Source organism: Mastigoproctus giganteus, chromosome 6, assembly GCF_048544385.1.
Source record: "Mastigoproctus giganteus isolate SK-2022 chromosome 6, ASM4854438v1, whole genome shotgun sequence".
NCBI classification, from domain to species: Eukaryota; Metazoa; Arthropoda; class Arachnida; order Uropygi; family Thelyphonidae; genus Mastigoproctus; species Mastigoproctus giganteus.
In genome coordinates, this window is record NC_143580.1 from 138,040,054 (window position 1) to 138,055,873 (window position 15,820).

General features: G+C 35.7%; 1 protein-coding gene across 2 annotated transcripts in view; it reads left to right on the forward strand.

Annotated features, from left to right (window-relative positions):
• The window catches only part of UGP (UDP-glucose pyrophosphorylase), a 443,603-nt gene that overhangs the window by 110,455 nt on the left and 317,328 nt on the right, over positions 1-15,820 (forward strand). For both annotated transcript variants that reach the window (XM_090376515.1, XM_090376514.1), the window contains exon 10: positions 10,198-10,229. In XM_090376515.1, coding sequence (XP_090232641.1) covers positions 10,198-10,229 — 32 coding nt within the window. The remainder of the gene's footprint in view (positions 1-10,197; positions 10,230-15,820) is intronic.

The following is a 15,820-nucleotide window of genomic DNA, read 5'->3' on the forward strand; positions in this document are numbered from 1 at the left end:
AGAACTTTTAAAATCTCACTATATATAGTAAAAGCATAAAACTTTTATTATTCTAACCGACAAATTCTAGCCATATTCTAATCGACAAAAAATATGTATAGGACAATAAAAACAACCAAAATTTAATATTTTTTCTATAAATAAACTGTAATTATTGTACACTATCGTGTACATTGATTTGGTATTTATTTTTTCCTCAATCGTTGCTAATATCAATATCATTTTTCTTGACCGACCAGGTTAAAATTTAAGGAAATAGTGAGTATAATTACAGTATTCAATTAAAACAAAAGCCAGGTGGATTTACCAAAATTGTAAGCACCACCAAGCATTAAGTAATTATTTTAGTTATATATTTTTGTATTAGTTGTTTCATTTATATTGGCACATGACCTTGAACAGTGCATTATGCCATTTCAAGGTCACAGTTATAGAAAGTTACTTATACTTATATGACATGCTAGTGGATTTAGAGACTGAACTAGGCAATCCTCGTCTGGGGCAAAAGTAATATAAGTAAAGTAAAATAAGTACGCTCCCATTATATGCAGGTATCAATCTTTATGAATTTATAAAAATTACTATTGCTACAATTTATGATTTGCACATATTTATTAATAAAATAATTTAAATAATACAATGAATATAACAAAACAAAAATATCAAAGAAAAAGAAACTTACAGATTGGCATTAGCAAAGGCACATGATGCAAGAAAGCAAGCTTATATAGCATCAGCCAAAAAAAAAAAAAAAAAACCCTTATTTCACCCATCCACTCGCTCCAAATGTTTGTCAAGTTCTTCCTTGAATTTATTTAAGCTATCAACTTCTACAACAACAGATGCAAGTTTGTTCCACTAATCAACCACCCGCTGGCTAAAGGCAAACTTCCGCACATCTATCCTACAACCATCTTTCCTCAATTTGAATTTATGTCCTCTCAGGCGATTATTCTGAGCAAGAGGGAGAATCACATTCCCATCCGCATTGAGCATGCTGAAACCATTCAAGGCTTTATACACCTCAATCAGATCACCTCGCAGCTGCCTAGTCTCCAGACACTGTAATTTGCAAAACTTAAGCCTTTCTTCGTAGCAGCAACCCGTTGTTCCATTCACTAATCTTGTTGCCCTTCTCTGTACTCGTTCCAACAGCTCTACGTCCTTAAAATGAGGCCTCCAGACCTGTATACAGTACTCAAGGTGTACTCCTGACCATTGCCTTATACAAGGGGATAATCACCACCTTATCCCTGCTAGAAAAATTCCTGTATATCATTAACAAGACACCATGAGCTACTCTTGCAGACCGTCTGCACTGCTCAGAAAACTTCATATTTGCCTGCACAATTACCCCCAGCTCCTTTTCATTCTCTACCACTGTCAGCGTGGTACGACAGAATTAATACATTACTCTGGGATTACTGCTTCCCATATGTAGTACTTTACATTTGTCAATGTTAAACGTCATTTGCCACCTCTCAACCCATCTGCTCAACTTTTCTAGATCCTGTTGCAGCAGTGTACTGTCATAGGTGTCATTAACAACCCTGCCAACTTTCGTATCGTCTGCAAACTTGGACATTAAGCCTGATATACCATCATCAATATCATTTATAAATACAGAAATAACTATGGACCCAACACTGAACAATGGGGGACTCCACTAATAACATTAGTCCTCGAAGAGCAGTGTCCATTGATTACCACTCTCTCTTCTCCCACTCAACCATCCCTTTATCCATAGCAGCAATTTGCCTCCAATACCACACTGCTCCAATTTGTGCAGCAGTCTTCCATGTGCAACAGTATTAAAGGCCTTTCTAAGATCCAAATATATGATATCAAAATTATCTTTGCATCCAGTTCCTTTGTGACTACATCATAGTATCCAATCAAATTTGTCAGACAAGACTTTCCCTTAACAAACTCATGCTGTGTCCGAGCTATAACTGAAGTCTTGTCTAGATGAGCCTGCAATGCTTCTTTAACCAGTGCCTCCATTAATTTCCCCGGAACAGAAGTTAAACTAACAGGTCTGTAATTACCTGTGTCTCCCTTTGATACTCCTTTGTGGATTGGGGTCACATTTACACAATTCCAGTCCATGGGGACCTCTCCCTGAGTCCAAGGAAGCTCTCTTAATTATGGCTAAGGGTTTGCTTACTTCCTTTCCCACCTCCTTTAATATAAATGGATAGATTCCATCCACCCCAAGTGCCTTTCTTGTGTTTATCTTCAACAATTTCTCCTCCACTTTACTCTCAGTTATTACAAGATTATCTAGCTTACTGCCAGAGTTGAATACACCCTTGGCATTTCCCTCCCCAAAACATTCCCTTCTTTCTAGAGTTTGCATAAGTAAAGAATTCTTTGCATTCTTTGCCAAAGATTTCTTGTAATCTGCTTTCGTCTGCCTAATCTCGTTTGTAACTTTGTTACAGACCAGCTTATATCTATCATAGGTTTCTGTGTCACATGTTAATTTATATGTATCCTATACATTTTTCTTCTCTGTCACATATCTAATTAGTTCATCTGACATCCATTTAGCCTAAATCTTGAACAATATTTCTTTGTTGGTATGAAAAGCCTAGTAGCTTCCAAGATTAATTTTTTAAATGCTTCCCATTTTGAATTTGCTGTTGGTAACATCATCAGTTGGTTCCACTGTATAGAATTTAAATACTGTCTCAGACCACCGTAGTCACCTTTACGAAAGCAAAAACCCTTCCCTTTACCCGTAATGGTAGTTACCTCATTGAGAAAATCCCACTTCAGCACACTGTGATCACTGCCACCTAGTGGTTCCTTTATCTGCAGATTCTTGATGCATGAAGAATCACTACTGATAATCAGATCAAGAGTATTACTCCCTCTAGTTGCCTCCCAAACATGCTGCTAATCATCCAATAACTCCACAAAAGCCTTGCTAGTGTGTGAGTGACCAACCCACAAATTCCAATCAATATCTGGGAAATTAAAATCCCCTATTATAAGACACTAATTTACTGGTCCACTCTATTTCTCTGCACAATTGCTCATTATACTCTTCAGATTCATTAGGCCTATAACACACACCTACTCATTTTTCCTTTCCCATTGCTTATGTCACACCAGACAGACTCAACATTGCATTGTCCACCCACATCAATTGGATGCACTTCCTTAGAAGTGCATCCAGTTGATGTGGGTTGGAAAACCCCTTAACATAACAGGAAGGGAGGAGGGGTTAACATAACCCCTCCTCCCTTCTATCCTTTCTGTACACATTGTACTCCCCAAATTCCAGTTCTGCACTGCTTATGTCTGTGTGACACCATGTCTCTGATATCCCAACAATATATGCTTTTGATGTCTTGACTAGCACTTCAAGCTCATCGAATTTATTAACTATACTCCTAGCATTGGTGTACATGCAAGTATTCATGCACCTGTTTCTACTCTTAGTTACCCTAACACAGCCCGTGTATTTACTTGTTCCACTATGACTCCCAGCAGTCCTTAGAAATTCCCATTGCCTTGCTTTCCAGGCTGCTTCTCAATTGCATTTCAATAGAAGTAGTGCAAGAATCACTTTTACCCCTGCCAGCAGCTACTGTTAATCTTTTAGTCTGTGTATCTCCCCCCCAACCTAGCAGTTTTCCAAGCACATCCTTGATTAGATCGTGGTTCGAGCCTATGACCATGAAATATGGACGATGCAGAAAGGTCAGGGAATGACCTCTGCATATCCCCGGAGTAATATGGTCTTAGTTGCTAATGCTCCTAAAAACCAAGTAATAACAACACCTCAATTAGATCACCTCGCAGGTGCCTAATCTACAGACGATTTAAGTTCTGCAATTTGCAGAACTTAAACCTTTCTTGGTAACAGTAACCCTTTGTTTCACTCACTAATCTCGTTGTCCTTCTCTGTACTCGCTCTGCAGCTCTACATGTTTTCTAAAATGAGGCCTCCAGACCTGAATGCAGTAGGTGTGGCCTGATCATTGCCTTATAGAAGGTTAATCATCTCCTTATCTCTGCTAGCAAAATTCTTATGTATCATTGACAAGAACTCATGCTCTGCCCAGAAAACTTCCGTGGAAGTTTGGTCGGCGGCACCACCCACTAGCTTCAGAAAACTATGGGCCTCGAATTCTGGGTGCTGAAGTGGGCCAACTTGTGGCCGCACCAGATCTACACAACATCTAAATTTTCTCTCGCCCATGATTCACAGAGCCCATGTGCTAAAAATAAAGTCATTCCTTCATCTGTGCTCAGCTAAGCAGGATCACATCAACATCTGGAACGCAGTTGGTTGGTGTTTGCCAGGCAGACATCTCCATAGTACCCCCTCCTTGTGCTCAAGGCTCCAGCGGTTACAGAATTTCAAGAGACACTTCCCTAATGTGACTCTGGACACTCAACTCGCTCGACATCGACCTGTTAACAATAGACAAGGCATATCGCGATGGCATCTTGTCCTATCTTGCTGTTTGTAAAGGACATTTATGTAAGTGCTGATCGTAGTTAGCCAATGTCATTTCATGTTCTGCTCAACTTGTAGTCCTTTTTTGCTGTAATTACTACATTTTTACATTTTGATTATCATCTTTGTTTTTATCTATTAATTATTATTTTATTTCATTTTTTTTTCTATTATAACACAAAATCACTTGTATAAACAACGAATTGTAAGATTCCTCTGGCTTTCTGTGTAAGGAATCACTATTGTATACAATTTATGTTAATAAAGAATCTTATTATTATTATATCTGACTGTACAATTACCCTCAAGTCCTTTTCATTCTCCACTACCTGAGTGTAGTACAGCACAGTTGATTTGTTACTATGGAGTTACTACTACCCATATGCAGTATTTTGCATTTGTCAATGTTCACCTTCAGTTGCCATCTCTCAGCACATCTTCTCAACTTTTCTTGATCCTGTTGCAGTAGCATACCATCCTTACTGTCATTAACAACCCTACCCAACTTTGTATCATCTGCAAACTTGGACATTAAGCCTGATATACCTTCATCAATATCATCGATAAATACAGAAAACAACAATGGGCCTAATAGGGACCCCTGGGGGACACTATTAATAACATTAGTCCATGAAGTGCAGTGTTCATTGATTACCACTCTCTGTCTTCTCCCACTCATATTCATATCTTCTCCCTTTATCCATAGCAGCAACTTGCCCTTAATGCCATACTGCCAACTTAATGCCAACTTGTACACTAATCTTCCATGTGCAACAGTATCAAAAGTTTTCCTAAAATCCAAGTATATAATATAAAAATTATTTTTTGCATCCAGTTTCTTTGTGACCGCATCATAGTATCTAATGAAATTGGTCACAGAAGACGTCCCCTTAACAAACCCATGCTGTTTCTGAATTATAACTGCAGTCTTGTCTAGATGATCCTGTAGTGTAGTGCTTCTTTAACCAGTTTGTTATTTGGTTTTTAGGAGCATTAGCAACTAAGGCCATATTGCTCCGGAAATATGCGGTGGTCATTTCCTGACCTTTCCGCATCCTCTGTATTTGGTGGTGACGGGCTCGAACCCCGGTCTAATCAAGAAGCATGTGCTACGCACTGCTGCTCCTTCCCACCTGGCTACGGAGGTGCCCCTTTAACCAGTGACCTCATTATTTTCCCCAGAACAAAAGTTAACAGGTCTGTAATTACTCGTGTCACCTTTCGGATCCTCCTTTGTGAATTGGTGATACATTTGCACATCTTCAGTCCATGGGGACCTCTCCTGAGTCCAAGGATGCCTTCATAATCATGGCTAAGGGCCTGCTTACTTCCTTTGCCACCTCCTTTAATATAACTGCATAGATCCCATCCATCCCAGGTGCCTTCCTTATGTTTAACTTCAATTTCTCCTCCACTTTGCTTTCAGTTTTTACAAAATCATTTAACTCTCTGTTAGAGTTTAGATAAGCTTCTGGCCTCCACTTCCCTACAGAATTCCTCACATGTGAATGTAGATGCAAAATACTCATTCAGTTTGTTAGGTACCTGAACAGAATCATCAACAATCATACCATTGATATCAAGTGAAACAATCTGATTCATTCCCTTCCTTCTAGAGTTTACACAAGTAAAGATGTTATTGCTGTTTTTCTCTGCGTCCTTTGCCAAAGATTTCTCGTAATCTGCCTTTGCTTGCCTAACTTCTTTTGTGACTTTATTATTATTATTAGCCATATGGTACAAGGAAGCCTGAGGCTTATGCTGCACCAATCAAAAAAAAAAAATAATAATTTTCTGAATTAACCCGAGAGAGAGAGAGAAAGAAAGAAAACAAGAGTCAGAAGTAGAAGGGAATCACCAAGAAAGAGAAGAATGATGATATCTAGCTCAGAACCCTGGGTGTGCCACACCCATACTCACCAAATGTGAGCCCCCAGGGTTATTAGAGACTAGCTTATATCTGCCATAGGATTCTGTGTTGCATGATAATTTATGTGCATCCTATGCATTTTTCCTCTCTGCCACGAGTCTCATTAGTTCATCTGACATCCATTTGCACCTTAACCTTGAACAGTATTTCTTATTTGGTGTGAAAAGCCTAGTAGCTTCCAAGATTAATTCCTTGAATGCTTCCCATTTAGAATTTGCTGTTGGTAACATCATCAGTTGGCCCTGCCGTATAGAATTAAAAAATTGTCTGAGACCACCATATAGTCACCTTTACAAAAGCAAAAACCCTTCCTTTTACCCCTGATAGGAGTTACATCTTTGAGGAAATACCACATCAGTACACTGTGATCACTGCCACCTAGTGATTCCTTTGTCTGCAGATTCTTAATGCATGAATAATCACTGCTGATAATCAGATCAAGAGTATTACTCCTTGTTGTTGCCTCTCGAACATGCTGCTGTAGAAAACAGTCATCCAATAATTCCACAAAAGTCTTGCTAGTGTGTGAGTGACCAACCCACAAGTTCCAGTCAATATCTGGGAAGTTCAAATCCTCCAATATAAGACAATCTGATTTACTGGCTCACTCTATTTCTCTGTGCAGTTGTTCGTTGTACTCATCAGAGTCATTACGCCAATAATACACTCCTGCTCTGAATTTTGTTTTCCCAGTGCTTATGTCATACCAAACTTTGTTTCTATATAAACTACAAATAAAATACATAACTGCAAAGAAATAAAAGTAATCATGGAAACAAAATATTGTAAAATATAATATAGAGTACTTTTTTACATTATAACATAAACTAAAATTATTCATTTATGATATATTATTTTAATTGAATTTTTCTCACCTTTGCTGAAGCAAAATTATCAATAATTTTATCAAAATTTATGTTTTTTTCAATGTGTTTTAAATGGATATAATTGATATGTTGGTTAGTTGTTCTTGTCTGGTTGTTGATCTAAAGTCAGCTCACATCTGGTGAGTATGGGCTTGGCACACCCAGGGTCCTAAGCTGGATATCATCATTCTTCTCTTTCTTGGTGATTCCCTTCTCCTTCTCCTCTCTCTTTCTATCTCTGGGTAAATTGGGGTTTTTTTTTTTTTTTTGCTTGTGCACAAAAGCTTCGGCTTCCTTGCACCATATAGCTAATAATAATAAGGTGATTCTTAATCGAGTTAAGTTTCCTGAAGGACTTTTGACAAGAAGCTACTGTTGCAGGCAGGGTAAGAAAAATTCGTAACACTATGTTTGGATAAGATTAAGGTTACCGGATGTCCTTGTTTCTGAGGATATGTTTTAGTGTTTGGGACAGCCTCGGATGACCTTGCAGAATTTACACTTGCATCCTAGTTTTTTGTCATTTAAAAAAATCATCTCGTCATAAAATGAATATTCATTAAATAATATGTGCATTGCACATTCAGTCAATACACATTGCACGTTCAGTCAATACAACAGAATAAATAAAAACAATGCATTTTTATTTATTATGTTGTAAGCAAATTTATTTCTAAAGAATTAGTTTTTAGTAATAAAATAATTTTTAAAATGTCCTTGTTTTGTGCTCATTTTTAAAACTAAAAATGTAGTTTTTTCCTGTTTTGTCCTAGCCTTTGAATTCTGGGTGTGGTAATCCTAGATAAGATTCTGTTAGACAATACTCATGAATGAATTGGAGAAGTTGTTTAATCATGTTTAATCAATTCGTGCAGAATTGATTAAACATGATTTTTGAAACTTTAAATTTCTGTTGAAATGTGATCGATGAATACTGATTTTAGAGTACATTCATCATAAAAAAAAAATGTTTGCATTTGTTTTAACAGTCAAATATACTGTATTTTCAGGAACATATAGTGAAGGCTTCAATGCAGAGTCTCAAAATCTGCCAACATTTCATCTTCGGAAAGTTTATTTAATATCTTAGTCCCCCCCCCCCAACATTGCTACTCTCACTAGTTCTTTGAATATCATCCGAAATGTCAGAATCAAAGTTGGATATTCAGCTACTGTGGCCATGTAAGCACAAACAGGAGAAATTTACTGAAAGGTGTGGATCACTCACTCCTACGAAAAACAGATGACTGGTTGCCAGAGTAAAGATAAACCATGACACAGGTTGATCTGAGGCTATTATCTGTGTCAGGAATACACTTTAATCCTCTGACTGGCTATGGAAAACAGTTGACTAGTGTGACTTCTAGGTTTGTGGGATAGGTGGCTGCGTAAGTTTTACAGGCACCACTTACATTGCAGAATGGTAATCCCTTTAACCCTTAGTTCTCAATTTCTAATTGCCTAAAGGCCAGAGGTGGGAACAGTGCTTACAAAGTTAAATCTCTCTTTGTAATTACATTTAAAAACTATTTTAAATGTAATTACCAAGATGAATTCAAAAAAAATTCGCTATAGTGAGGTTTGTTAAACGAAGTCCGACTGTAATTAAATCAAAAATGAAGCGATATTAAAATACATAATTGGTTGCGTGTGCCCTTAAATACTGTGCCCGGGGGCTACGACCCCCGCTCGCCACACCATAGTTCTGACTCTGAGTGAATTACTTATTTAACATGAATGAAATATAAAAATAAGTACTTCGGATAAAATTATATTTGTTACTACTTACAAAGTTTTGTGAGCAGCCATCTAAAATGAACTGCAAGAAGCAGTTTTTAAAATTCCATTCAAGAGTTCACATGAACAAATTACTATCTATTAGTTTAAGAAAATACAAATAGGAATACAATTTATTTGATTACACTGTAAACTATATTCGTCTTTACTGATGGTTTCTATTGTTTTCGATAATGATTTATCTATGATATTAATTACTCCTTTTTTTTTTTTTTTTTTTTTCTCAATTCGATTTCTGCCTCTAGAATATAGTTACTTTCAAAATGTTAAATTTCTGTTTTTCCTACATATTTCAATAGTTGTTGTTATGGAGGTACAGTAAGAATGGCATTTTTGCTTCTTACTGTACTATGTTTGCTTCTTACATTTGAATTTATAAGTTTGCATTTTTGCTTCTTACATGCTTGCATCTAAACGACAGTCCCCAATTGTCGTTTAGAAGAAAATTGACTTAATATTTTTTCAGTTATGGCTTATTTAATTTTAATAGTTCGTGCAGTTTTGTTTTTAGCTATTTTCCCCAAACCATTTTTTTTTATATCTGCTCTTAGATTTGATGAAGTAGGCATCTTGTTCATCTCATAACTATAATAGGATTTACTAGCAAATTTGTAATCAGTTTTTCTTTGATGCATTTTTGAAAATTTTCACCATTCATTTCTATATAATAATCTCCACTTGACTGTGTCTGCTTTTATATTAACAGTGCATCTTTAAATCCAGTCTCCTCCTGCACTAACAGTAATCATTCTATTTCCTTTCTCAAAGTGGCATATTATAGCCTAGGTTGCTGTTGTGCCACTAAAACCAAATCAAATCCTTTCTCAAGGTTCAGGCAAATCCTTTTTCAGAGCCATCAATACTATCCCCTTAGGAACAGTATGAGAACTATGAATGAAAGTCTCGTGTATAAACAGTTGAACTGTTTTGTTTTCAGTATAGTTTAATATTCGTTAAATAACTAATTCTATAATTAAAAATAGCATGAGCTTAAAATAACAAATTCTTTAATTTTGTGCATTATGCCTTTTTAACCAGAATTTTTTGATTATTTTATTATTGAAAAATCTGGAAAACCAGAGACATTAATAACAATATATTTTTATAACAAAGCCCTCTTTCTGTTTTAGGTGGATGATTTTAAGAGTGTGAAGAAATTTAAGTAAGTTGTAATGGAACTTATTTATTTGACCTTTTGTTGTCTTTTTTGATAAAAATAAACCTGATATTAATATTGAAGTTGATAAACTGTTTATGGCACTTTAGACATATTTCAGATCATTGCTATTTTTTCAGTTTAATTTCTTAGTAGAGATGCATTTTTTAAAACTGAATACAAAATTCTTAGGACAAGATTCCTTCAGATAAAACATAAAATGATTCCTGTAGTAAAATCAGAATTATTTTACTACAGGAATTATTAAGTTAAGTGACCTTACCTTTAAGGAATCATTAAGATAACTGAAGTAAGATAACCTTATATTTAGTTATATTTAATTAAGAAAATTCTGAATGATGGATCTGTAAATATAATATTAATTTTTATTGGCTATGAAAAGAGTTGTGGTCAGAATGCCCAATGGTGATTTTATACACCACACAGATTTTCATGAACAGGCTTAGCTACATTTCCCACAGTGCAGTGCAGCAGATAGGTTGTGACAGGATGTTCAGTGCTTCCAACAGTGCCACCTGCTACTAGCAAAATATAATTTTCCTTTAAGTGAAAGATAAAAATGTACTACCACTGTATTTTAATATTACAGAGCAAAGCATTGCGTTGACTTGGAAATGGGGTGGGATTTTTAAGAAATATTCAAAACTCTGTTGTAATCATTTGTTTTCTCCCTCCCCAGATCCTCTTGTTTTAGAATTTTTGCAGCTGCATTGGTGGAATAATGATGGTGATCCTAGTGATAAACAGTAGTGTAGTGTAGTGGGAACGGTAGAGAGCAATGCCACTCAAATACTAATAAAGTTTTTTAGATATATTAGTTTTTTTTTTTTTTTTTTTTTTTTTTAAAACATATTAGCAAGCCACAAGAAAATGGCTTTGAGAAATACTTTTTATAGTTTTGTGTTTGTGCATTTTTTATGTATGTTGCCAGACAAGTTAGTTAAAATATCATGTGTATTTTTTTAATCAGTGGGTAACAGAAACAAAAACTGATGAATGAGATGAATAAATTTTTAAAAATTGACTTTCACAAAACTTTAAAAATATAAAAGATACATTCAAGTGTAGTATTATGTTCAAGTAGTTATATAGATATGCAACCTATATTACTTTAAATTTTCTAAGTTTAATCAGAAATTAAATAACATTGTTACAATAGTTATAGTAAATTACAGCCACTCCTCGACTTACGTAAGGGTTGCGTCCCATGGAACTCTACGTAAGTTGAATTTTACATAAGTTGGAATTTCCCTAAATTTATGCAGCACTCACAGCTATGTGCCCTCAGTTTGATTGAAACAAAAAAGAAATGTTTGATGAACATGTAAATAGAATTATTTATTCAATTTTTTTACCTCATGCATTGGAAAAATTACAAAAGTGTACAAAATTTGGTATCTTAATTCTCATGTAGTGATGAATTGTAATCATTATGGATTTCAAAAAAAATGTCTACTCTTGACTTCTTGTTAAAACTTGAGTCAAACATTAGAAATGCTCTTATAAAAAGGAATGTCTTGTCATGATTAATTTGGATGTTGAAAAATCATTTGGCATCATGTGGTGCTATGTAATCCTTAAAGACATCCATATTTTAGGACTGCAGAGCTACCACTCCTAATTCGAGGTTTCCTGCAGTCCAGATCCTGGAAAAAAAAATAATAAATTATAAAGCATGTGTGCTACATCCTATTCAAGGTACTGTTTTGAAAGGGATAACTGTGTGTGTGTGTGAATGATGACTGAATGAGAATGTCCAATATGCCAACTGTTGTACCCTGAATGAGCATACAATTTTTTTTTTTTAATAGCATACTCTGCACAAATCATGGTTACAGTATGGTATGGTTACAGTGTGCTCAGGAACACCACACTAGACAGTGCGGAATTGAAAAAACATTGCTCTTTCTGATGTCCAGTTCCTGCTGTGTCCCAATGATGGGAGGGAAGACCAGAAAGCAATAAGAGTCCATGAACGTATCCTGTTTGGTATCACCAGTGCAGTCTGGTGGTGACAGTATGAGGTTTGTATCAGTGGTGCACATTGGGCTTCTTGACACTAGTAGAACAACATTTAGTTCCCACAAGTTATCTGGAAATAGCTTCTGACCACCAGCACATCTCTTCATGGCTGCAGTGTATATATCTGCAAATAGGTTCTTCCATTTGAATGCTATGCCATGTCACAAGACCAAGATTATACAGAACTGGTTTTATGAATATGAGAGTGGATTCATCCTACTGTGGTGGCCTGCACAAGTTAACTGATCCCAATCCATTTGAGCACCTGTTGTATTAGATAGAATGCGCTGAGTTTCAGAACCACAGCCATCCAATTTGAAACAACTGTGGAAAGCAATTGACAACCAGCATCCCTGTGGTACACTTTTCTACTTGTCTTTGAGTCCATGCTATGGTGAATCTAAGATGTTCTGAAGGCTAAAGGGGATTTATTCACTGTCAGGTATGTGTACCTTATAATACGACTACTCAGTGTAGGTTCATTGTTTTACACTGTTCTGCATTTCTAATTTGAAAATAATTTCAGAAAGCACCATCAAAATTTTTTGTGATGAAATGATATGTAAAATGGCAAATATACACAATTCCTGTGTTAATCCCCTTTAACCTAATATGTTAATATAAGTCATGCCAATTCCAGTAACTTTGTGTTTGGATTACACTAAAAAAAAAAAAAAAAATTCCCACTCATCTCTTTTTATTTTATATGTAAAAGGTGCGATATCCAATTTTTTTTTTTTTTTTTTTTTTGTAAATGCAGTAATTATAAAAATAAAAAAGCTATATTTAGAAACCTTTACTAGGAGTTGACATGCCAGTGTAGTCACTGGCATGTCAACCAGTTTTATACTTATATTTTAATGCCATGTAAAGTTTTAGTTGTTAACAGAGTGCTTATTGGTGAAATGGCAGTAGTAAACTTATGAATGCATGACTAGGTGAAAAGATACAAATTCCAGTAGCACATATTTCTAAAATTCACAGTGAGAGGAATACAAAGTGAATGTGCATAAATGAGGTGGTAGAGAATAAAAGAGTTCCAGGGGCAATTCTACAGTCCAACAAAGTTTTCTGAGCACTGTAGATAGGCTGCTAAGACACCATGGGATTTTGTCAATAATAGATAAGAATTTTTGATAGCAGGAATGAGGAAGTGATTATACCATTGTATAGGCAGTGGTTAGGCCACATCTTGAATACTGCATATAGGTCTGGAAGCATTATTTTAAGAAGGATGTGGATCTCTTAGAATGTTTGACAAGATCAATTAGATTGGTTAGGAACACAAAAGGGTTCTCTTACTACGAATGACTGTCCCATAGTCAAGTGATCAAGCACAAGGGTACTGAAGTATGTGCACTGTCAGTGATTGTGGTTTAAGCCTACATGACCACTAAATATGCCAATGTCTGCCTATCTTGTGAAGTATAATCAGAAAATTAATTAATTTATTTATAAGGAGAACATAAATTGAAAAAGGATGGCTGGAGGATACACATAAGAGTTGCTTTTAGCTAGAGAGTAATTAATTGTTGGAACACATTATCTGGTGTTGTGGAAGTGGATAATAGTGTAAATAAATTTAAGGAAGAATTAGACTAATCATTAGAGAGGTTGGACATAGTTTTTTTTTTGCTGATGTTGTACAAGCTTGTTTCCTTAAATCGTTTGCTAATACTAATAGCTGAAGTTCAAAATCAGAATATGTGCTTATGAATACTATTTTATACTCTCTGTAGAGACTAGCAAGTAAAACTAACTACAAGTGTGTTGTTATTTGTAATTTGTTTTTTTTTTTTTAGGAGCATTAGCAACTAAGGCCATATTGCTCTGGGGATATGCGGTGGTCATTCCCTGACCTTTGGCACCTCTGTAGTCAGGTGGGCAGGAGCAGCAGTGCGTAGCACACGCTTCTTGATTAGACCGGGGTTCGAGCCCGTGCCCACAAAATACAGAGGATATGGAAAGGTCAGGGAATGACCACCGCATATCCCCCCCGGAGCAATATGGCCTTAGTTGCTAATGCTCCTAAAAACCAAATAACGTTCCCTGACCTTTCCGCATCCTCCGTATTTAGTGGCTCACGGGCTCGAACCCCGGTCTAATCAAGAAGCATGTGCTATGCATTGCTGCTCCTGCCCACCTGGCTAGACCGGGGTTCGAGCCCGTCACCACCAAATACGGAGGATGCGGAAAGGTCAGGGAATGACCACTGCATATCCCGGAGCAATATGACCTTAGTTGCTAATGCTCCTAAAAACCAAATAACAATCCTGCCCACCTGGCTACGGAGGCGCCACAATACACAAGTGTGTTGTGTGACATAAAAAAGATGTATATGCTTGATAAGCAAGTTGTAATCACACAGATTAAGGTCAAATTTGTTCGTTTGATTGGTGTTTTAAGGGGTTTTTGTCACGTCAGTTGTGGTGTTCTAGTTGATATGGCAGGCTGGTTTATATATCCTTTACATGAAGGCTAAAAAAAAAAAAAAAAAAAAAAACAGAAATAACTTGCAGGAAAAAATGTTGTCCCCTCTATCTAGCCTTCAAGATGGATTCCAATGCTACTGATATCAGAAAACAAAACACACAATTTTTATATGATCAATTTCTTGACTTTAATTGAGAAGCTTTATTTTGAAGATCCTCCTGTTTTGTTTTTGAATCATATTGAAATGCGCATAATTTATCATGAGTTAATTTTCCAAAACAGATTGCTGTCTGCTTGAACTCCTCTCAAGATAAGAATAAAACCATCTTGTTAGAATGCACCGTGCAAGATGAATACTGAAAATTTTTTAGTAGTTATAGCACTTAACACCCTACATTATTTATGCAATTTTAAATTGTTTATTGAGTCCCTGTAGAAATTAGGCAAATGACTTCAAATCTTCCTACCAAAAGTTTGCCTCGATGAAACCTGTTACCTACAAACTTCAGGGAGACCTCAAACATGCTGAACTTGGTTTTAAATGGGGATTCAAAGTTGGTTCCAAAATGTTGGCAAGAATGCTATGTTATATACTATATTTGATTTGCCTTTTATAGGTTTAAGTCTTTTGTGGAATTTCTATTTCAGTACTCTTAATAAATCACTTGCATAAATAACACAGAGTGAAGTGTATAATTTTAAAATTGAATATCTTGCCAAAGAGGTTTTTCAATGGAAGTTTATTTTTCAAGTTCGTGCAGTATGAGTGACTGATTCTTCAGTTTAATTTAACTCTTCAATAATGATAATTGCCTATCTGATTGAACTAGATCCTCTCACTCTTAATGTTTTCACTAGTTTCATGAGTTGTTGGATGTCTAATCTGTTTATCATCATTGATGTTTTCTCTGCTTTCTTTAAACTTTTCAACCATTCAGAAAACTACTCATATAATAACAAAAAAAATTAAATTGTTTCTTTCATACTGCTGTTTTTATTATGTGTTACACTTATTATTATCATTACATATATGCTTTTGTTACATTACATTGCATTACTGGTTAAATGAAAAAGTAAGTTGTGTATTCATTTAACCAGTGCATTTCTTGCAAACTGTTTGC